Source organism: Megalobrama amblycephala, linkage group LG15 (assembly GCF_018812025.1).
Source record: "Megalobrama amblycephala isolate DHTTF-2021 linkage group LG15, ASM1881202v1, whole genome shotgun sequence".
In the NCBI taxonomy this organism is placed as follows: Eukaryota; Metazoa; Chordata; class Actinopteri; order Cypriniformes; family Xenocyprididae; genus Megalobrama; species Megalobrama amblycephala.
Genome location: NC_063058.1, coordinates 621,845 through 644,570, shown reverse-complemented (window position 1 = coordinate 644,570; position 22,726 = coordinate 621,845). Strand labels below are relative to the sequence as shown.

The 22,726-nt window shown below is 38.6% G+C and overlaps 1 protein-coding gene across 3 annotated transcripts in view; it reads right to left on the bottom strand.

Annotated features, from left to right (window-relative positions):
* LOC125247702 (NACHT, LRR and PYD domains-containing protein 3-like) overlaps nt 1–22,726 on the bottom strand; it is a 52,266-nt gene that overhangs the window by 8,783 nt on the left and 20,757 nt on the right. For all 3 annotated transcript variants that reach the window (XM_048159147.1, XM_048159148.1, XM_048159149.1), the window contains 6 exons: nt 14,020–14,067; nt 11,321–13,100; nt 10,992–11,165; nt 6,155–6,328; nt 4,923–5,093; nt 4,328–4,501 (listed from right to left, as the gene is read on the bottom strand). In XM_048159147.1, the coding sequence (XP_048015104.1) occupies nt 4,328–4,501; nt 4,923–5,093; nt 6,155–6,328; nt 10,992–11,165; nt 11,321–13,100; nt 14,020–14,067 (2,521 nt within the window). The remainder of the gene's footprint in view (nt 1–4,327; nt 4,502–4,922; nt 5,094–6,154; nt 6,329–10,991; nt 11,166–11,320; nt 13,101–14,019; nt 14,068–22,726) is intronic.

Sequence of the window (22,726 nt, the reverse complement as noted above, 5' to 3'; positions counted from 1 at the left end):
ATTATTCTATATTTATTATCATCATTATGAGCGCTGGATGCTGTTTTTAATTCATACTTGCAGCCGGAGGGCGCTCTGCCTCTTTTGTCCACAAATGCCTCAGTAAAAGAAGAGGCAAATCATGTGACAATCAAGGAACTAACAGAGGCAAGAGATCGCTAAATATGGCTATTCAAAACACTTTTGAAGACAATAAATACACGATTGAGATGACGAATGCATGTATTGACTGAATTTGCGTCTGAATAGCGCTGGCTCCGTGGGCGTGGTCGCATTAGCGGATAATGAGCTGAATCACAGACTTCTGACATGGCTCTCTTTTCATACAGATTACATAAACACAGAAGGTTTGTTTTCGATTTGACTTACATGTTTTCAAACCTGACATCTTAACGTTTTTTTAGACATAAGTGTAATTTTTTTGTCATTAGTATTCACTAAGTTACAGTTCATTTTCTAAGAACTATCAGATTGGAGTTCGTTCAGAGGGAGACGAGAGATCACACATCATGTTAGTTTTCTTTATTTTACAAAAAGCACAACATTTTGTTTTTACTCTGAGTGTACACAAATGAAAGAAGATATTCCACAGATTAAAATGGTGTATAACTCTTAATTGTATGTGCAACATTGACGGAGTATTTTGAGTCTCTTTCACACTGATAAGAAAAAAACCACGGTGGTATCGCCGGCGATACCCTCAGACCTCAGAGTGTTAAAGAAGCACCTGAGCATGTAAAATGAAACCAAAAACTCAGGAGGCGGAGGAAGAAGGGGCGAGGGCAAATGCAAAGTCGCCCTTGCAACAAGAGGGAATCAATTACAGACGCTGCTGGTGTATGTGATCGATCACCTCCTCTAAAACCTGCTTCTTCCTCCTCGAGTCCAGCCGTCTCTGCGCCTTGCTCTGAAAGGAGGAGGCGCCCGAGCGGCCATACTGGACCTCTGGTCCTGTCTCAGAGCCTCAGCTCAAGATGCACCAGCCTCCTGATATTAACTACATGCTCAGAAAAACTATACAGGAAAACAAGGTCTCATTTTAAAAACATAAAATATAGACCCATCTCATCTTCCTGCGGCTCTTAGACCGAAGACTCCTAATACTCATTTTTTACACAAAAAAGGATAGAATCTAGGGTTCTTTTAAGCCTAAAAGATCCTCTATAACTATCACACCGAAAAAGCGTGCTGACAGAAATAATCACTATAGGCCCAGCCATCAGTCTGACCATAAGAAGTATCTGAGCATGATATAAAATATATATACATGCATATAAATACATATATAATACACACACACATATATATATATAATACACACACACATATACATATATATATATATATATATATATATATATATAAAATTTATATATATTATATATACACACATAGGATATATATATACATAGGAGGTGAAAGAAGAAGAGGAGAGGGTAGATATAAATCGCCCTTTAAATAGCTGGGGGATCGATTACAGACGCAATGGTGTTTACAATCGATCACCCATCTCACTCCCGCCTCTTCCTCCTCCAGTCTGTCTGGACTCAGATACAAATCTGAACGGCTAGGGGGTTTTCCATGCCCTCCCGATCTCAAACGTGGAGATCAAGAGAGAATGGAAAGTTTATGGGAGCTGCAGCATTTATGGACAGAAAGGAACCGCTCGTCGAGCCGTCGCCCGCGGCCCCTTTCTTAACGCGCTCTCACGGCAGCTGCAGCCCGCTGAAAAGCGCAACCCAAAAACACCAGCAGCTCCACATACAAAACAGCCAGAGGAGCGCTCGCTGCCGGAGGCGATGACATCAAACACGGATGTCATCGTCATCCAACAACTCATCCTCGTCAGACCCGGGGAAGCCGAGAGAGAATACAACTCTCTCAAACTTCCCAACGAACTCACCTGCGAGCCCAATGATTGCAGCCACCGTTTTCACCAGGCACAGATGCGGACACCTCTTCCCTTGAGAAGAGTGCCGAACGAGCACAGAGCGTCCCGATAAGGAGACGCTCACAGTAAACAACAGACAAACACACAGACAGCACCCTCAAGCACTGTCTATGCACGCTCCTCTCCAGACTGAAAACACCAGAAATGTGTGTATCAACTATCAATAAACCTGGGACATGGATGAACACACTCTCTCAAACGTTTGTAAGGCATATTATAGAATCCCTTACTGGAGTCAACATAGTTGCGATCAGACAGAACAGACCCGAAAGACGAAGAGATACTGACTGCTTCTCCAGGCGCTCCTTTTATACTTCAAGGTCACGCCATATTACGTCATAGGCTGTCGCCGGCCAATAGAGATTGGAGTTGTTGGATAGTTGGCTTTCAGACATTGGGTCACGTGTGACATTCCCCAATGCGTCATGAACGCAGAGTTGAGTTCCCTTCGAAAGGGAACATGCTTTAAACATACTAGTAATATTCTATAGGGTTCATACGGTCATGAGAAAACTGAAAAAGTTATGGAATTTTAAAATTGCAATTTCCAAGCATAGGAAAGTTAATAGGAAATTAATAAGGAAAATAAAATTCATGGAAATTGTTTCAAAATATTTATATAATAGAATATATGTTTAACTGATAATATTGGTTAAACAAACAACAAAACTTAATGTTCATTCGAACCATCCTACTGCGGCATTCCATCAGATTTTGTTTTGTAGCATTGAGCATTATAACCAGTCAGACGTGTTCTTATTGAGCTTATGAATGCGATGGCCAATCAGAAGTGTTCAGATCAGTCATTGCTGAAATGAAGAATTTTGTTCAATGAGCACGCTTTTCTGACTGAATTCTGAAACTGTATATAGAATTCTGAAACTCGTGAATTCTCACATCATAAACAACAAAGTGCAGATTCGATATCAGAGATTCATGTCGCAGTGTAGTCAGCTTCCGAGAATTTAACGGGAGTGTTTGTGAGAGTACTTTACTAGCTCTTGACCCAAGTTATGGACAGCTCCACGATCTGTCACATTCTTTGCTTCCTTTCTATATACAGTTTATTCCAGTTAATATAATTTATTCATCATGCTAATAAGATTTTGAAGTCTTCTTTTTCTAATGTAATAAAAGCGTGTAGTTTCCCCAAACTCAAAAACATTTGTATGTATTCTATTAATAGACATTAATAATCATTATTACATCCAAGGTGTATTTGACTATCTTCTCTCAGAGGAACACAATCAGAGTTATATTATATTATCCTGGCTCCTCCACGCTTTATAATGGTAGTTAATGGCGGTCATGATTCTGAAGCCCAAAAAAGTGCATCCATCATAAAAGTAATCCATATAGCTCCAGGGTGTTAATAAAGGCCTTCTGAAGTGAAGCGATGATGGATTTCGCTTAAATTCGTTTCCTCAATTTAAAAATCATGTGCACGATTTAGTAAATTGAGGGAACAATTTAGTAAATCGTGCGCACAATTTACTTTTTTTTTCTGCATGTCATGTGTGTGGCTCCATATGTGTGAACCTGGTGTTAGATGTAAATTGAAGAAATAAAAAAATAAACTGAAATGTTTTTGGGGAATACAAACAGGGATGTTTTCTTGTTGATGATTTATGGTTATCCAATAAGATTAATTATAAATAAGAGGGAAAGCTATTTTAAAATCTTCCTAGTTACCAAATTTATAAACTTAGTTACCACACTCGGAGCAGTGGGCAGCCATTTTTGCTGTGGCTCCAAGGGAGTTATTAGGAGTTAGGTGCCTAGCTTAAGGGTACCTCATTTCCTGCTGGTAATGAGAATCAAACCCAAAACCTTAGGGTGGTCTCCTTATGGTGGCGAAGCTGGTGAACAATAGCAGTTGTTATTGTCCTTTTTGAAAGTTTTAGTTATTTAAAATCGACAAATTTAACTCCATAAACACTATACAACTATATCCAACAGTTAGATTTGGATCTTGGATACTGGATTCAACTGAGTATGCAAAAAAAAAAAAAATCGGATTTGGACTGACAGTCAACCTCTGTAAACATTGTTTCGATGCCATATGAAACAGATTTCACATTGAATCTAAGTGAACAGCAGCAGTTCATCACTAATGCTCAATCATCACTTAATCATTTAATCGTCTTATTAGCTTATTAGTTTTACTCTCTGTTGATTGGACTCATATAGACACAGAGCAAGTAATAATTTAACACTGAGGATTTTACTGTGCTCCTTTACTGCCATGCAATTCTCTAATTTATTTTTATGTATTATCATTACAATTATTACATTACATCTATGTTGTAGTGCACTTCCACAACTTACTGAAATCTAATTAACATATAAGTCATTCACTCTTCATGCTTAACATACTTCAGTTTGTCCAGTCTGTAGTTTGGATGGTTGAGTGTATCAAAGAGCAGCTGCACTCCTGGTTCTCCTGGGTGATTGTAGCTCAGATCCAGCTCTCTCAGGTGTGAGGGGTTTGAACTCAGAGCTGAAGACACATAACCACAGCCTTCCTCTGTCACCATACACCCAGACAACCTACAAACACACATAGTTTAGTTTTGTGCACATTGTCATGTTAATTAGAATCAAAAGCATTTTGATTTATTGACCACAATATTATCATTGATATTTGTTTAAGAGAGGCACTTAATTAATTTTGAAAAAAGGCAGGGGCCTTGGGCGCTTGTGCCTGGTTTGCAGTGTGTGTGTGTGTGTGTGTGTGTTCACTACTCACTGCTCCTAACATATGTGCACTAAATTGGATGGGTTAAAATGCAGAGGACAAATTTAAAGTATGGTTATCATACTTGGCCTTCACATTTCACTCATTACAAAGTGTTCAGATCACTGTGTTAACTGTTTGGAGAACTGAGTTTAGACAAATATGTTAAATCGATTGAGAAAATTGTAGTATTATGGTAGCATTTTGTTAATTATTTTAAGGAAAACCATTTACCTCAAAATCTCCAGCTTACAGTTTCTCTTCAGGCCATCAGAAAGAAGCTTCACTCCAGAATCACGCAGTTCATTGTTACTCAGGTCCAGTTCTCTCAGGACACAGTTTGAGGATTGTAGAACTGATGAAAAACTCTCACAAGCCTGAACAGTGAGTCTACAGTGAGTAAGGCTGAAAGAGAGCAGAATAAACACATCAACAGTCAGATCATATACAAACACTAAGACCTGTAAATGATCTCTTATATGTTCTTAAAGGTGCCATCGAATTGAAAATTGAATTTACCTCGGCATAGTTGAATAACAAGAGTTCAGTATATGGAAATGATATACAGTGAGTCTCAAACTCCATTGTTTCCTCCTTCTTGTGTAAATCTCATTTGTTTAAAAGACCTCCGAAGAACAGGCGAATCTCAACATAACACCGACTGTTAGTCGGGATCATTAATATGTATACCCCCAATATTTGCATATGCCAGCCCATGATCAAGGGATTACACAAGGGCAGCCAGTACTAACGTCTGGATCTGTGCACAACTGAATCATCAGACTAGGTAAGCAAGCAAGAACAATAGTGAAAAATGGCAGATGGAGCAATAATAACTGACTTGATCCATGATATCATGATATTTTTAGTGATATTTGTAAATTGTCTTTCTAAATGTTTCGTTAGCATGTTGCTAATGTATTGTTAAATGTGGTTAAAGTTCCCATCGTTTATTACTGTATTCACGGAGACAAGAGCCGTCACTATTTTCATTTTTTAAACACTTGCAGTCTGTATAATGCATAAACACAACTTCATTCTTTATAAATCTCTCCAACAGTGTAGTATTAGCCGTTAGCCATGAAGCACTATCAAACTCATTCAGAATCAAATGTAAACATCCAAATAAACACTGTACTTACGCGATTAGACATGCTGCATGATGAACACTTTGTAAAGATCCATTTTGAGGGTTATATTAGCTGTGTAAACTTTGTTTATGCAATGATAGAGTCGAGAGCTCTGGGGGGGCGGAGAGTGCGAGCAATTAAAGGGGCAGCAGCCCTGAATCGGCGCATTTCTAATTATGCCCCAAAATAAGCAGTTAAAAAAATTACTTAAGAAAAATCTATGGGGTATTTTGAGCTGCAACTTCACAGACACATTCAGGGGACACCTTAGACTTTTATTACATTATTACAATATTACATCTTGTAAAAAAAACGTTCAATGGCACCTTTAAATACCTCAGTATTTGCAGCTGACAGTTTGAACTCTTCAGTCCATCAGAAAGCAGCCTCACTCCAGAATCCTGCAGGTCATTGTTACTCAGGTCCAGCTCTTTCAGGACAGAGTTTGAGGATTGTAGAGCTGATGACAAATGGTCACAGGATTGAGCAGTGAGATTACACCCACATAGCCTGTGTAGAGAACAAAACAATCAGTGATATCAATGTGTTTATCAGGAAGGGTTTATAATCTGTTTATAATGTTTGTGCTTAATTCAGTGTAATGAGACTTTAGCCATTAAAATGTAATGTTACTCTTGAGGGCCAAGTTTATAATTCATCTGTACATGTGCTCAACACTGCTGCAAATCTGCATTTGACTGATGGAATGAAAATAAAGCTACTGTAATAATCAAATGCACAGGGAAACGGAACATGTTTATAAATTGTTATCATGACATGAAACAGTTCATTGAACAAACTGTTCAGAAGAATCACTTAATGAAAACAGGAACTTTGGGAATTATTTCATTGGAAATAATTGTAATTTGAAAACTGCATAAAGAAACTCGAAGTTTTACAACAGAAGGGTCAGTCTTCACTTGCCTCACGATTTGATTACGATTCAGAGGGTAAAGATTTTTAAGATTATAAAGCAATTCACAATTAATTTTCTCCTCCAATTCTTTGATTAGTATCACAATGTAGTTAAAAAATGCAAATAACTAACAGTAGAACAAATACAATATAAGAAAGAAACATGAAATTAACTATGAAATTGTGCTTTACTTTTTCATTTTCCATCTATTTAAATACCAGAATACTATTCACCCACACCTGATCGTCATCACCTCATCATCACTGCAGCATTTAAGCATACACTTCACACTGACACTTTGCCTGGTCTCAACTTCGAGTAAGGACTCATTTACCTGCACTACTTGCCTCCATGCATCGTTGTTGCTACGTCTCTCCCGATCCTCCTTGTCTCCAGCGTCTTTTTATGAAATTCGTCTGTGTCTCCAGCGTCTCCTTTTCCCGGACTCCTTACATGCTCCACCATACTTACCGAAGTGTGTATCATACTTACCTGTCTGTTTGCATTGCCTGCCAAGATCAATAAACTCTCATATTCATTTCTATGTTCTTGTGAGTCTGTGTTCCATAACAGAAGATCAGACCAACTTACCATTTGAATATGAGTGCACTGGATCCATTCCAGGAGGTTGTGGATGCTCTCAAGCAAGCACTCTCGGGCACCACTTCCGCATAACCCGTCACCGTCACTCCATCACCGTCAGTGGTATCCAGTCCTGTGGACAAACCAGCACCCTACTCTGGCTCAGCGGAGGACTGTGACGGATTCCTCCTTCAGTGTTCGCTGGCCCTGGAGATGCAGTCGCACCATTTCACCACAGAGAGAGCCAAAATCACCTTCATCATCACCCTGCTGAGAGGAATAGTGCTTCACTGGGCTCAAACTACCTGGAATCAAAGTGACAGAAATTAATCTGTTGGTGAGGAATTATACTGTCTTTCTGTTTTTAAATATGCACTACAGTTCAGAACCCTAGCAGCGGCCAGTGGTTGGAACGAGCGCACTCTCATCACCACTTATCATCAAGGGTTAAATCCTCAGTTGCGACTGCATCTGGCTGCATATGATGACGGCATCAGGCTAGAACAATTCGTCCATCTCTCCATCTGCACCGATTGTTGTATATGCAGCCCTGCCTGGAAGACAAGGGCTAGCCTTCTCCACCATGTCTGCATCAGCCAGAGAGTACCAGCTCTACAGAACCAGAAGCGATGCAATTAGATAACACTCGTTTGACTGTGTCTGAGTGGCAGAGGAGGCTGACCCAGGGTCTTTGTCTATATTGCGGTTCTGGTGGACATGTTATCACAGCCTGTCCCATTCGTCCACCACAACCTATGGTGAGTGTCAACCATTCAGTGTCAGTTAATACCAAGCCACTCACTAAGATTTTCCTCCTGCCTCCAATGTCTCCCTTGGAGGCAGGAGGATATGCCCTCGACTCTGGGACAGACCGAAAAATTTAAACCTCAAGAAGAGGCCCATTGAGACTCATAACCAGGTCCAGTCGATCATCGGCAAACCCTTAAACAAGAGATATGCTGTAGGACCCATCCAGTTGCAAATTGGACTATTTCACACCAAATCCATCGTCTTCCTGTATCTGGAGAATTCCACTGGTTGTATAATATTAGGGCGCCCGTGGCTAGTGCAACACGAACCCGTTATCTCATCGGCGAAGTCCTGAAATGAGGCGATAACTGTTTTCCCAAGTGCTTCCCAAGTCTTCCTCATCCAGTGACATGTCTATCAGTCAATACCACATCCATTGAGAGTCTGGTGGAACAGCAATCACAGAACCTGCTATGCCCCCTTCAGTGACGTATTCTGCCCCAAAAGGTGTCGTCATTGCCTCCACATCAGCCATGGGACTGTGCCATCAACCTCCTTCCAAATGAGCCAGTGCCCCACGGTAAAATTTATCCTCTATCTCTCCCTGAACAGAAGGCCACAGAGGAGTACATAGAAGAGACTCTCCAACAGGGTTACATCTGCCCTTCCACTTCCCCTGCTGCTTTGAGATCTTTTTCGTGGCAAAGAAGGATGGAAGCTTGTGGCCCTGCATTGACTACATAGCAATCAAAAAAATCACAGTCAAGTTCTGGTATCCTCTTCCCCTCGCCCTGGAACAACTTAGCAGAGCAACCATGGAGTACGTAACTGGCCAACACCTTCCACCATCAAGGAGCTTCAACATTTCCTGGAATTTTCAAACTTCTACCGTCACTACATTCAAAACTACAGCTCCATCTCAGCTCCACTCACCAATCTTCTCTGAAATAAGCTGGGCTTTCCAAAGCCTCAAAGACTCCTTAACTGAAGCACCGCTCCTCATCCATCCTGACCCCAATGAGCCCTTCATCGTTGAGGTTGATGCATCCACCATTGGGGTAGGAGCGGTGCTTTCTCAGCAGCAGGGAAATCCAGCACGACTCTATCCATGCGCTTTCTTTTCAAAGAAGCTCTCTCCGGCTGAAATGAATTATGATATCAGAAACAGAGTTACTGGCCATCAAGCTTGCATTTGAGGAGTGGAGACATTGGCTAGAGGGAGGGAGCCAAGGAGAAGTTCACCATTCTCACCGACCACAAGAATGTCCAGTATCTCCGTGATGCTAAACGTCTCAATCCCAGACAGGCAAGATGGGCTTTATTCTTCACACGGTTCAATTTCACAATTTGCAAGATCGCTTCTGGTGGCCCAACATGGCCAGGGAAGTGAGAAGGTTCGTCCAGGGATACCCCAACTGTGCCATCTCCAAGAGCCCATGCCATCTTCCATCTGGCAAACTTCTTCTCTTGCCCATACCTCAGCGCCCTTGGTCACACCTAGGAGTAGACTTCGTCACCGGCCTACTTCCATCGGAAGGTAACACATGTATCCTAGTCATTGTTGACTGATTCTCTAAATCCTGTCGTTTGATTCCTCTGAAGGGTTTACCTACTGCCATGACAACAGCGGAACTCCTCTTCAATCATGTATTTCGATACTACGGTATCCCAGAGGATATAGTGTTGGACAGAGGCCCACAGTTCATCTCCCAGGTATGGAAGGCTTTCTTCAAGCTCCTAGGTGTAACCGCCAGTCTGTCATCAGGATACCATCCGCAGTCTAGCTGTGTCTCCAGCGTCTCCTGTTCCAGGACTCCTTCCATGCTCCACCATACTCACCAAAGTGTGTGATCAGCTGCTTATATCCACGACCTCCTCCAAACAGCTACAAAACAAAGAACTGTCAGTATTGTCATTCACTATTGCATTCCTGCTTTGACTGTCATATTCACCTGCCTGTTTGCATTGCCTGCCACAATCAATAAACTCTCATATTCATTTCTATGTTGTTGTGAGTCAGTGTTCCGTAACAATTATATTAAGACCTAATGCATGGATCTAATATAATGTTACTGTTATGCATTCCCAGTTTTGTGTAGCATGGGCTTTTGTTATTTGGACTTTTGTAACATTCTGCCCTGTTTTGTTCCTGTTTCCTGTTTCATTTGCAGTCCTTTCGTAGTTTTTCTTGTCGAATAGTTTCCTGATTGTTTCCAGGGTTGTTTTGTCCGCCTGTTAACCTTTGTGTATTTAAAACCCAGTGTTTCCTGTGTTCTTGGTGAGGTCATGTCCTTGTATAGGTGTTTCTGTTGGTGTTCTCAGTTCTGCTCCTGTTGTTCAGTTTCGCTTGTTGTGTTTCCTGGCATTTTTGTTTTATTTTAACTCTTATTTTTAATAAATCTCACCCAGCTCTCCCTCGTTTCAGAATTTCACAATCATTACAGTTACACATTAGTTTTTCCACCAAACTCTTTGCATTAACATAACCGACTACGTTTACATAAATATTCCTCAAGACAGATATTCTGAAATAATTCTGTGTATCTAACCATTTAAGCACAATACAACACTAAAGAGAACTAAATTGCATGCTGTCTGAGGCAAGAGTCTTTCTGTGCATGCACTTCAGGTGTGTGTCCGTCAGCGCAAGTAATGCATTGAGATCTTTTCTGTGGCTTATTGTGCAACTCTGTTTAACATCAAGCACATCTCACACTTTATTTTCTCATTCATGCATGTTCTTTTTGTGAAAACTGAAATCAGGTTGTCTGCCTTTGTGTGCTTGGAGAAAACACCACTGATATATTCATACAACAGTATAGACATGAAAATATGTGCTAGAAAATATGTGCTAGTAATAGTTATGAAAGCAGTTATTTGTCCACATATTTGAACGTAGAAAATGAGTGAATGTAAATGTCAAACCTCAGTCTGTTCAGTTTACAGTTTAAACTCTTTAGTCCATCAGAAAGCAGCTTCACTCCTGAATTCTTCAGGTGATTGTAGCTCAGGTCCAACTCACTCAGATTGGAGTTTGATGATTGAAGAACTGAAGATACAGTTTCACAGCATGTTTCATCAAGACCACAGCCATCAAATCTGCCAAAACAAAGTTTAACCAGGTTATTTTCTGATGTTCAGTGTTTTCCAATAATCAGGACAGACATATATTTCATTATTCAGTATTTTTACATTTAGTTGTTTAGTGATATACTAAAACCTTTAATCAAACAGCAATCAGTGAAATAACTCACAGGGCTTTTCTGCAGCATCTCACAGCTGGAACGAGTCTCTTGTAGTTTGAAGATGACGTGAACCTCTTTGGGTTGAACTCATCCAGCACCTTCTCTGACATCAGAAGTATGTAGGTCAGCACTGTGCACATTGAAGATGAGAGTTTTTCCCCTGGATGTTCATCTGAACTGAGGTATCTCTGGATTTCCTCATATAATGAATGATCCTTGAGCTCAAGTAAGCAGTAAAATAGGTTGACTGAAGCTTCATCTGAGATCTCCTTGTTTTGTACTTGTTTAATGTATGTAGTTGTTTTTTGGGTGCTCTCTGTGGTGTCTTCAGGGTGTGTGATCAGGCCTTTGAGCAGGTTTTGACTGGATCCCAGTGAATTTCCCATCAGAAACCGCAGGAACAGGTCCAGATGTCCTTTCTCACTCTCCATGGCTTTATCAACAGCCTTCTCTAGTAGCTCCTGCAATGTGATGTTTTCTTTAGGTTCATCAAAAAAAAACTGAAGCTCCTCCATTTTCTTGTTCAGGTAACAGAGGAACACATACACTGCAGCGAGGAACTCTTGAACACTCAGATGCACAAAGCAGAAGACCTTTTCTTCATGAAGTCCATCTTCCTGCTTAAAAATCTCAGCGATCATTCCTGTGAACTCGGTGTCTTCACTCACATCAATACCACATGCTTCCAGATCTTCCTCAGAGAACACAATGTTTTCCTTCTTCAACTGTTCAAACGCTAGCTTGGCCAACTTCAAAATCATTTCTCTATTTGAATGCAAGAGCTTTTTTCGTTGTCTTTCTGAATTTCCATCATATTTCTGGCTCTTCATGTTCATCTGTATCAGCAGGAAGTGAATATACATTTCAGTGAGTGTTGTGCGGATGTTCTCAGTATTGTTCTTGATGAGATTATTCTGAAGTACTGTGGCCATGATCCAGCAGAACACAGGAATGTGGCACATGATGTAGAGACTACGAGACGTCTTAATGTGTGAGATGATTCTGGAGGCCTGAGTCTCATCTGTGATTCTCTTTCTGAAGTACTCCTCCTTCTGTTGGTCAGTGAATCCTTGCACCTCTGTGAACAAACCCACATACTCAGGAGGGATCTGATTGGCTGCTGCTGGTCGTGAGGTCACCCAGACGAGAGCTGATGGAAGCAGCTTCCCTTTGACCAGACTTGTGAACAGCACATCTGCAGATGATCTTTCCTCAACATTGTTCAATGATCCACATTGAAACTTCAAATCCAGGCGACTCTCATCAAGTCCATCAAATATAAATGCAAGTTTACATTCCTTATATAACGTTGATTTTTCCAGGTCCTTCAATTGAGGATAAAATTTCAGCAGAAACTCATGGAGATTGACTTCTCTGTCTTTAATGCTGTTAATCTCTCGGAATGGAAGCAGGAACACACAGTGTATATCCTGATTGGCTGTTTCTTCTGCCCAGTCCAGGATGAACTTGTGCACAGAGACAGTTTTTCCGATGCCAGCAACTCCTTTGGTCAGCACAATCTTTTCCTCATTGTTTTTCCTCAGCTCAGTAAATATATCATTGCATTTGATTGGTTTGTCCTGTGTTTTTTTTTTCTTGAAAGCATCATCAATCTTCAGAATCTCATGTTCCTGATTGACATCTTTCATATCTCCCTCTGTGATGAACAGTTCTGTGTAAACAGCCATAAGATCTGCTTCATTTTCTTTCTTGCCTTCAAAAATACGCTTTGCTTTATTCTTCATGTATGTTTTGTGAGTTCCCAAGAATTTTTTCAGAATCAAATCCTCTGTTAGGTATAAATAAATAAAACATGAGGGAAAGCAAAAAACATATTTCATTAAAAAAAGAAACATGTCAAAGCTTTCACATCAGCGTGATCTGATCAGAATTCATTCAACATATTGTAATTAAATTAAATGACTGTTGAAATTATTACAGCTTAGAGGTCTCAGATCTTCCATTTAATTCACTACATTTTGATAAATATATTACACTCATGGAAGGGAATGCCCTTAAGCATTGAACTGTCATCCAGGCATATATATATATATATATATATTATAATGCCTAATGTGTAAACTCAGTACAGAGGATGGGGTTTGAGGAACATCTGGCAGTGAATGCTCTAGTTCTTGTATTTAAGGTATACTGTCATGGTGATTGGCAGTAACATCCGGTGGTTGACTGGAGTATGTGGCTGTTGAAAAGGGTGAGAGGTGCTGCCTGGTTAGTTCTGGTGATACAGTACATCACCTCTCACAGTTAACCTCCGTTCTAATATTAATAATGATCCCACCCTGACCTGTCCAACCACTGCATGGCAGTGTTTAAATTTAAAAAGTCATAAATAATCTTACACTGACTCTGATTTATCAAGAGAATAAGTTTTGTGTGTACACAGACAGTTAGGATAAAATACAGATTTTCTATACATTAGGCCCCTGGGCTAGTGTCCAAATTCAAAATACATCCAACCTGTTTAAATCACTTCTGAAACCCTTTAAAAAGACTAGTACACACTGTAAAGTCCAATGCTGAACAATCACCAGATCTGTAGGTCAAAATAAACACAGTCCAACACTAACAGATGCCAACAGGGAAAAGACTTATCTGACAAAACCTGGTGTTCATGTCTATTGGTGTTGGTCGAAATCTGATGGTGCAGTGTGAACTAGCCTTAATGAGAATATGACTTAAAATCGTACCTTGCTCTTCTCTGTGTTTCTCTGCTGTCTCTGTAATATTTTGTGGCTCTGTGAGGAAAAAGAAAAGGAGGGAATTTTTTTTTTTTTTTTAAATAGAGACACAAAAGAAAATCCTGTCGCTAAAGTTCCTGTCTGTGAAAAATATGACCTTAAAATGAACTGTGAGATTTAGAGGCCTCCTACAGCCCTTTTATTCTTTTCCTGAATGTAATATAAGTCACCATTCACTTCCTTATGAGTGAAGTAATGTCACATAGCCTCTTTTGTATTTTTCCATAACTGCCTTAAATGGGTGTAAGAAAATATCAATATTTATTTATTTATTTACATCCAAGATTCGTGGGTTTGTGTTCGGTTTAAATCACATACTGTATAAAACCCAACCGCTAGATGTCAGCGTTATCTCAGAATGTAAACTGACACGTAGCCGGAGAAGCGCGAGGTGCATCAATAGCGTTAGCATTAGCAAACCCAGCTCTAGTGTTGTCACGGTGCCAAAATTCCAGTAGTCGGTACCGATACCATGAAAATTTTACAGTTCTCGGTACCAATTTCGGTACCACAGCAAAATCTGTTGGAACTATTTTACTATTTTATATAGCCTATTTTAAAAACATTAAATATGATTTGGAGTGTGTGTTTATGTTTGTGTGTGTATATATAGGCTACCTCAATGAAATACATTTTGAAATAAAAAAAATAATAAATAAATGCTCAAACATCCATTTTGTACTGTTGAAAAAAACAGCTGGTAAGGTAGGTTTTGAAGCTGGTATGCTGGTTTGAGCTGGTTTATGCTGGTCAATTGCTGGTCCATGCTGGTCCATGCTGGTCCTAAGCTGGTCCTGGACCAGCATAAACCAGCTCAAACCAGCATACCAGCTTCAAAACCTACCTTACCAGCATATGCTCATTTTTTCAATGGGGGTGACAGACGTGCGTGTTCATTTTAGCTATTCCTCAGAGAAACAACACACTACAGCCTGTAAAACTATGAAATAAATATCGGCAAATAATGGTAAACTAAATAATAAGAAAGTTAAATATTATTTCAAAAAACATTTGTTTTTTATTTCCACACAAAGACGCGTCATATAGCCAAAGTCCCGTTATTACTATATATAGTCTTTGATATAGCCTATTCCTCTGCGCTTTGAGAGGGATGAGGGACACGAGCAGGAAAGAGAACATTTCTCTTTAATAATATCTTAGTTATCTCCTGATGCTACAAGCAACTGACACTTGTTGTAAAAGGTCTGAAGAGCGAGTTTTATCTTCAGACATTCAGACTATGTCTGATTTAGCGCTGTCAGAGAAAACGAAAGTAAAAATCACCTGCGTGTGTGAAATGCGCTATATAAATAAACTTGACGTGCCTTATAAAGTCTAATAACGAGCACAAATGTGTTAAATAGAAATTGACGTGCAAGCAAAAAGGTTTCTGTCCTACGGTGTTTTTTCTACTTTACCACAGTAAATAATGCGAATAGCCTAATAGGCCTAAATGCGAACGAAAGAAACGTTTATAATCCCCTGCGTGAGTGAAGATTTGGGAAAATAAACAAAGATTTCATGTTCAGTGGAATAACTAATGGAATATTGTTAAATTCGCTGATAATCTGGTGACCAGATCGTGATTCGCAAAACAGAATACAAAGCATGGACTCACGTAGCCTACCTCTCGTTCGGCATGAACCAAAATGTTTCCATGGCTACGAAGTCACATTTAATTGCTAACGGTTACCTATTATTATTTCTTTTGTAAACAGCTTTGTGCTTCAGTCATGTCATATTCACGTAAATACTGCCACAGCCCAATCAGTGGGTACCGAATACACCCGGATTCTCGGTACTACCGGTACTACAGAAATGCGGGTATCGTCACATTTTTAAAATTTCAGTACCGACTTGGTACCGAAGTATCGGTACTTTTGACAACACTACCCAGCTCACAAGACGATAGAATTATTCCGCTCCCGCTGCATATAAAACTGAAGTGTGGACTCATTTTGCTTTCAACCAGGCCCGGCGCCACAAAGGGGCAAAAGGGAGCATTGCCCCCTCAGATCTGATTTGTGCCCCCTCAGTTTCCCCCTCAATTTTTCCCCCATTCACTCCCAATTTTATCCTTTAACGCGTACGATCACACCGGTGTGATTAATCTTTCAGTGCGTCACTGCTAAATTCAAACCTGCTTTTGCGCTGCTGGCACTGAGCCAGAGATGGACGCACTCTGTGCTTTTCAAATTTTACAACTATTCAGTGTTTTCAACCACATAATGTTTATTTGAAGTTTCAGACATTTAAATAGACAGTCCTGGCGCCGGCCCTGGTTTCAACTATAAAGAACCCACTAAGAAGATTGACAAGAGTCAGTTGTTTGCAAAATATGCCATGTTAAAATTGAACCTGAGAGCTCACTTAACATCCTGACGCAATCCACACTGCTGAGAGAGACATATAGATAGAATATGTAGTAACGTTATGTACTGCACGTTTTCCTCTCAGAAATAAACACACAACAAAAATGACAGCGGTGACAGCATAAAGAAAGCATCTGATCATAGCGATGTGGATATGTTTGCACCAGCTCTGTTCAGCACTTTTATTTAAATGCACATTTATTAGCACATTTATTTAAATGGCACTTTATACACAGACATTCAGTCATGAAATGGACTATGCACTAGTTGTTAAATAGTTTAGAAATTAAAAACTGCTATACTGTGAACCTTTAAAACATATACACCTAAAGAATCCTGCAGTCACTTTACTATTTTCCCTTAGATTGCACAAAATAGTGATTGTGATATAAATGCAAATTATACTGTATTGATTAAATAAAATAAAGTTGTTTGTAAGGTTTTATGCATATGGCGGTGTGTTCTTTATGACCATTTTTTCTAAAATTACATCCTTTTTCTAAAAAAAACAAGAAATATCGCAATATATCGCCTTTCTTACAGTATCGCAATATATCGTATTGTAACCCCTGTATCGTGATACGTATTGTATCGCCAGATTCTTGGCAATACACAGCCCTACTGCCTTATAAGAAGTTGTTTTCAAGTGTGGAAATATCTGCTTCTTTTCCTCTTCTTTCTAGCCACCTTGTTCCTGTTTTTCTTTGCTCAAGGTTATGTTGCTAATTTGTAATTTCAGACTAAGAGAGGGCAACATCCAGGATGGGGTGTTGGACTTTTTATGGAAAGTATAAATTGTGTGAACTGCTCAATAAAGATGAAAGATTTGTGACATGACTCTCTTTGTGTGATGATTCTTCCCACAGCCACCAACCATTGATGACTGAGAGGGACTGAAAAGCAATCGTACTTGACTGAAGAGTAAGAGAAATCTAATTCTTACATGAACTTTAATAGGAAAAGGATTCACAATCACTGAGCATTATGTTACTCATCAACCTATTAACTGACAGCTAATAAGCAGTGTGTCTCAGTAAGCACAGCTATAGTCAGACCTGCAAACTCACAAGAGCTTAACATTTTTGTGACTTTAACATGTAAACAAAGCATTTTGGTGCACTATGACAAGAAATTAAATGGAAAAAACAGCATCTGAAAAAAAAAAAAAAAAAGATTGACACTAGGGCTGGACAATTTTGCAATTGCAATTTGATTTTAATTTGATTACCTTCAATTCAATATTGATTGATTTGGGGCATATAAGGTAAAATACATGGCAAATTTCCTCAAAGAAAGCATTAAACTATACAGGGTACCACAGCTGGTACATCATTATATTATTTAAGGTTAAAATGAATAAATGTGTATGCTACTTACATATAAATTACCCATAAAGAAGTTTTTATAGTAACATTATAATACATTTTTTATGACATAATTATGCTTCTACTCTTTTTTAGGTTATATAAACATTTAAATGCTGTCATAAAACAATACTGACGCACATGTTAAATACAAATACAATGGATAGCCTATGCAATAGCCTACAGTACTATACATGTAGCAAAACGCTCCTCTCCAAGTTCATCTTTGTAGCTAACTAACAAGTTTTTGGACACTGAAGGGCTTTTGAGGTAAATGGGATGGTAAATGTGACTTTTTTACAATTTGTTTTATTGACGTCTTTCTGTGCTTCAAACAATCATTGAGTGACTACAAGAGACATGATACGGATTACGTTAGGTTGTACTGCATCTTTCAACATACCTTTATCCCTGTTCTATTAGCTCAATTTTTAAATAAAACATCATTCACATGTGTTTCTCAACCCTTTTAAATAAAACATTCCAGCGATTCGACAAGATTCGATCACAAGAACGCATTGAAGATTTACATATAGATTTTGGAATCTTCCTCTTGAGGTTTTGAGTGACACAGTATGGAAGTACGTTTCCGCCACTAAAAAAATAAAGACTGAAGACGTTAATAAAGACCGAAAGCCTTATACAATATCAGTATTGCTCGGGTGAATGCATGTTTTAAACAGTTTATTGAACAGGTTATTTGATCGCCTGATATGATGTTTTACACACACACACACACACACACACACACACACACACACACACACACACATTCATAGAGTTGACGAGTCGAGCCTCGCCTCTTAAAGGGGCCGTGACTATTTCCTTCATAGATATGTTCAAGCAGATATTTAATCTTCTGAATGAAGACATTTCAAAACTCACATGTAAGCAAATGCTGTTGTCAGTATCAAACATTGATGGTGAAAACAGCATGCATATTTTCCAAGTTGGGATTTTATTATTATTATTATTAGTAGTAGTAGTCGTAGTAGTAGTAGTAGTAGTAATTATTATGACAAAATATTTAAATAAACCTTGAAATAGTAACAAAATAAATTACAGTTATTTATTGGTATGTTAATTAAGGTTATACTGGTAAGCCACTATAATTGACTAATATGAAAATAATAGATTCAATGTAAAGGAACAAAAAATGCTCACTTTATATTAGGTGGGGGCCAGCTCAAGTACACTGAACAATTGTGCGTTGGCTCTTTTGCCTCGGGCTGCCCATCAAGGCTTTCCCAAGCCAACATCAGTTTGTTTTATGAACTTTATCTTCTAGTTCCTTTAGTAATCCAATCCAACAGCAAAAACTGACCATGTAAAAATCTTAAATCCGACTACTTTCTTAAACATATTCAGAAGACTCTGGGGCACATGCGCAGTGCAATGTTGACACGCATTATGTTATGCCGGTCAACTTCAGTCAACTTCACTTCAGAAAGTGAAGGTAAAAAGTGACGGAGCTGTCTGATGCTGCATTAATGGAGCATATTCTCACAGAGATGAATTTCAAGATAATATGTTGATAACGGTATATAACTACTGTCTTAATTTATTCCATTATTTCTCTTGTGGCTGTACATATAATAGCATTTTGTGTTAAACAGGTTGTTTTTTCTAAAGTCGGTGCTTGAAGTAAAACTGCGCTTAATTTTCATTGATGACTGCGGTGTTAGCAGGGCCGGCGCGTGCCTATAGGTGAACTAGGCAGCTGTCTGGGGCGGCAGCTCAGCCAGGGCGGCAAGAGAGAGAGATTTTTTTGGATTTTTTACACACCTTTATTAACAACTTTCTTTTACAATTTCAACATTTTTTCTTTTTTTCTTTTTCAGAAAGAAAAAAAAATGTATATATAAAAATTAATTAAAAAAAAAAAAAAATTACAGAACCATAATTAAAGGTGCCATCAAATGGAAAATTGAATTTATCTTGGCATAGTTGAATAACAAGAGTTCAGTACATGGAAATGACATACAGTGAGTCTCAAACTCCATTGTTTCCTCCTTCTTATATAAATCTCATTTGTTTAAAAGACCTCAGAAGAACAGGCGAATCTCAACATAACACAGACTGTTACGTAACAGTCGGGATCATTAATATGTACGCCCCCAATATTTGCATATGCCAGCCCATGTTCACGGCATTACACAAGGGCAGGCAGTATTAACGTCTGGATCTGTGCACAGCTGAATCATCAGACTAGGTAAACAAGCAAGAACAACAGCGAAAAATGGCAGATGGAGCGATAATAACTGACATGATCCATGATATCATGATATTTTTAGTGATATTTGTAAACTGTCTTTCTAAATGTTTCGTTAGCATGTTGCTAATGTACTGTTAAATGTGGTTAAAGTTACCATCGTTTATTACTGTATTCACAGAGACAAGAGCCGTCGTTATTTTCATACTTGATGCCTGTCAGACAACACATCTCTTCAAGACTTTTCCATTCATTGCCATTCCTCAAATCAGATACTTTAGTACATTGTGCTTTTGCCATTACAGATCTTAAGCTCTTCAGACTTTCTATCAGAGTTCTTTGACTTATATCAGAGGATTACTAAAAAGAATTTCATGTTGAAGGGATGGATTCTAGAATCCACTGCCGCTTCAATATATATGTTTTAAGTTATCAATCAACATTTATATTTCTGTTAAATTATTTGAATGACTTCTTCAATGAATGTTAAAGCATCTATTTTCCTCTGTACCTCTCACTGAGAGAAAAGAACATGTTATCAGTATGTTTTGGGAAAGTTTCAACTTCAGATCAACTTCAGCCTTGAAGAAGCTGTGAATCATGTGTATCTGTGTATGTGCGTTAAGTGTTCTGTGCAGGTCCCTTTGTTCTGGACAACTGGCACTGTACTTGAGACCAGCAGACACCACATCATGACCCCAAAAGGACATCTGGTACCTAAATCCAGGGTCCCCTCGTCATCACCGTGACGAAGGGAGATATGCTTCATACTATCTGTCCACGTGTGGATGATTTCTAATCTTGTCTATTTTTTCTTAGCCAATCAGAATCATTCAACCTGAAGTAATGACGTAGTTAGTTGACTCTGTTAGAGTATAATTGTTGTGGAAATGTGAATGTATGCAGAGCGGCCTACGAACTCCTTGTGAGACTTGAAGCTGGCTTCTGCTGATGAAACTGCAAACTATTCTTCAGTAAAATTTTCTTCAATTTATTACTTATTTTAAACTTTGACTCCGGGTCTTCATTCATCATATCAGGTCTTTTGTGTCTTTAACTGTAAAATTCCCCAACAATGTCGTATCCAGTTTCTGGGATCTGAAGCATCTCTCTCCACTTTAAAAATTGATTTCCATGCTTTTAAGACTGACTGATAAAAAGACGAGGTACCACTCAAATCCAAATCTGTCAGCCTTAATTAAAAACAACTGTTTATTATATTTAAAAATGTCCACTTTTTGCAGTAAAGCACAAGCCATGTCAGAATACAACAGTCTTTGCACAGCTTGAATTGTGAAGGTCATAATCCGATTTTGTATATCCATTAGTCCATGTTCACCTTCATTGACTGGCAAAAAAAGCAAAGCAGCCTTTGTCCAGTGTAATCCAGACCAAAAGAAAATCAATTAAACTCTTTTGAATTTCACAAACAACATCATTTGGTGGATTTATTACAATAATTTTATGCCAGATCATAGAGGCAACCAAGTTGTTGACAACCTTCCCCTATATGATTGTTTAGGTAACACCCACTTCCATCTGGACAATTTTCCACACACTTTTTCAATTATACCATTCCAGTTATTTTCTTTATATCTTTCCTTCCCTAGATAAACCCCTAGAAACTTCAGCCCTTCATTTCCCCATTTAACTCCACCTGGGAGTACTGGAGGAGGCTTCTCTTGCCAATTCCCTATAATGAATCCTTCACTTTTGTTCCAGTTGACCCTTGCAGAGGAGCCTTTTCATAAATATTTAAGCTTTCTTTTAATGCTTCAACATCATTTTTGTTTTTTTAAAAAAACAGTGATATCATCTGCATAAGCAGATATTTTAATAGGCCTATTTTCAAAACCTTTAACCATAAAACCTTGTAATTTTTTTTCTCAATTGGCAAAGTAGGGGTTCAATTACTGAAAAATAAAGTTGTCCTGATAAAGGGCATCCCTGTCTAACACCCCTATTTATTAAAACTGGTTGACTAAGCCCACCTCCTACCTTTAACATAAATGATGCCCAAGTGTATAAAAGTTTTATCCTTGATGAAAAATAATTTCCAATTCCAAAAGCTTTGAGAGTATTAAACAAATAACAATGATCAAAAGAAAACTCTATCAAAAGCTTTTTCTTGATCAATAGAAAAGATACCTACAGTAAATCCTGATTATCCATGTATGCCAAATCAATTACATCTCTTCTATTTGGTATACAATAAGTCTGATTTCTTTGTATCAAAAACCCAAGGTTGATACCAGCATCTTGAAATTAACTGGTTTTTAACCATGTAAGGAGCCAAGCTGATGTGTAAAGACTAGAAATGGACATTACAGACACGAAAGTGTGTGTTTTACTAGCATGTAACTGTAAAAACATCCTAGTCTTAATTTGATCCGTACAATCATGTTAACTGTTAGTTTATTGCCTACTGCAGTGGTTCTCACACCTGTCCTGGGGACCCCCCCACCACTGCACATTTTGCATGTCACCCTCATCTAACACACCTGATTCAAGTCATCAGCTAATTAGTAGAAACTAGGGATGGGCGATATGGCCTAAAAAAATTATCACGATAATTTCAGGTATTTATTGGATAAGATACCATGAGATAATATATATATATATATATATATATATATATATATATATATATATATATATATTACACCATAAACTTGATGTCATTATCAGCAAGAAAATAAGAAAACAAA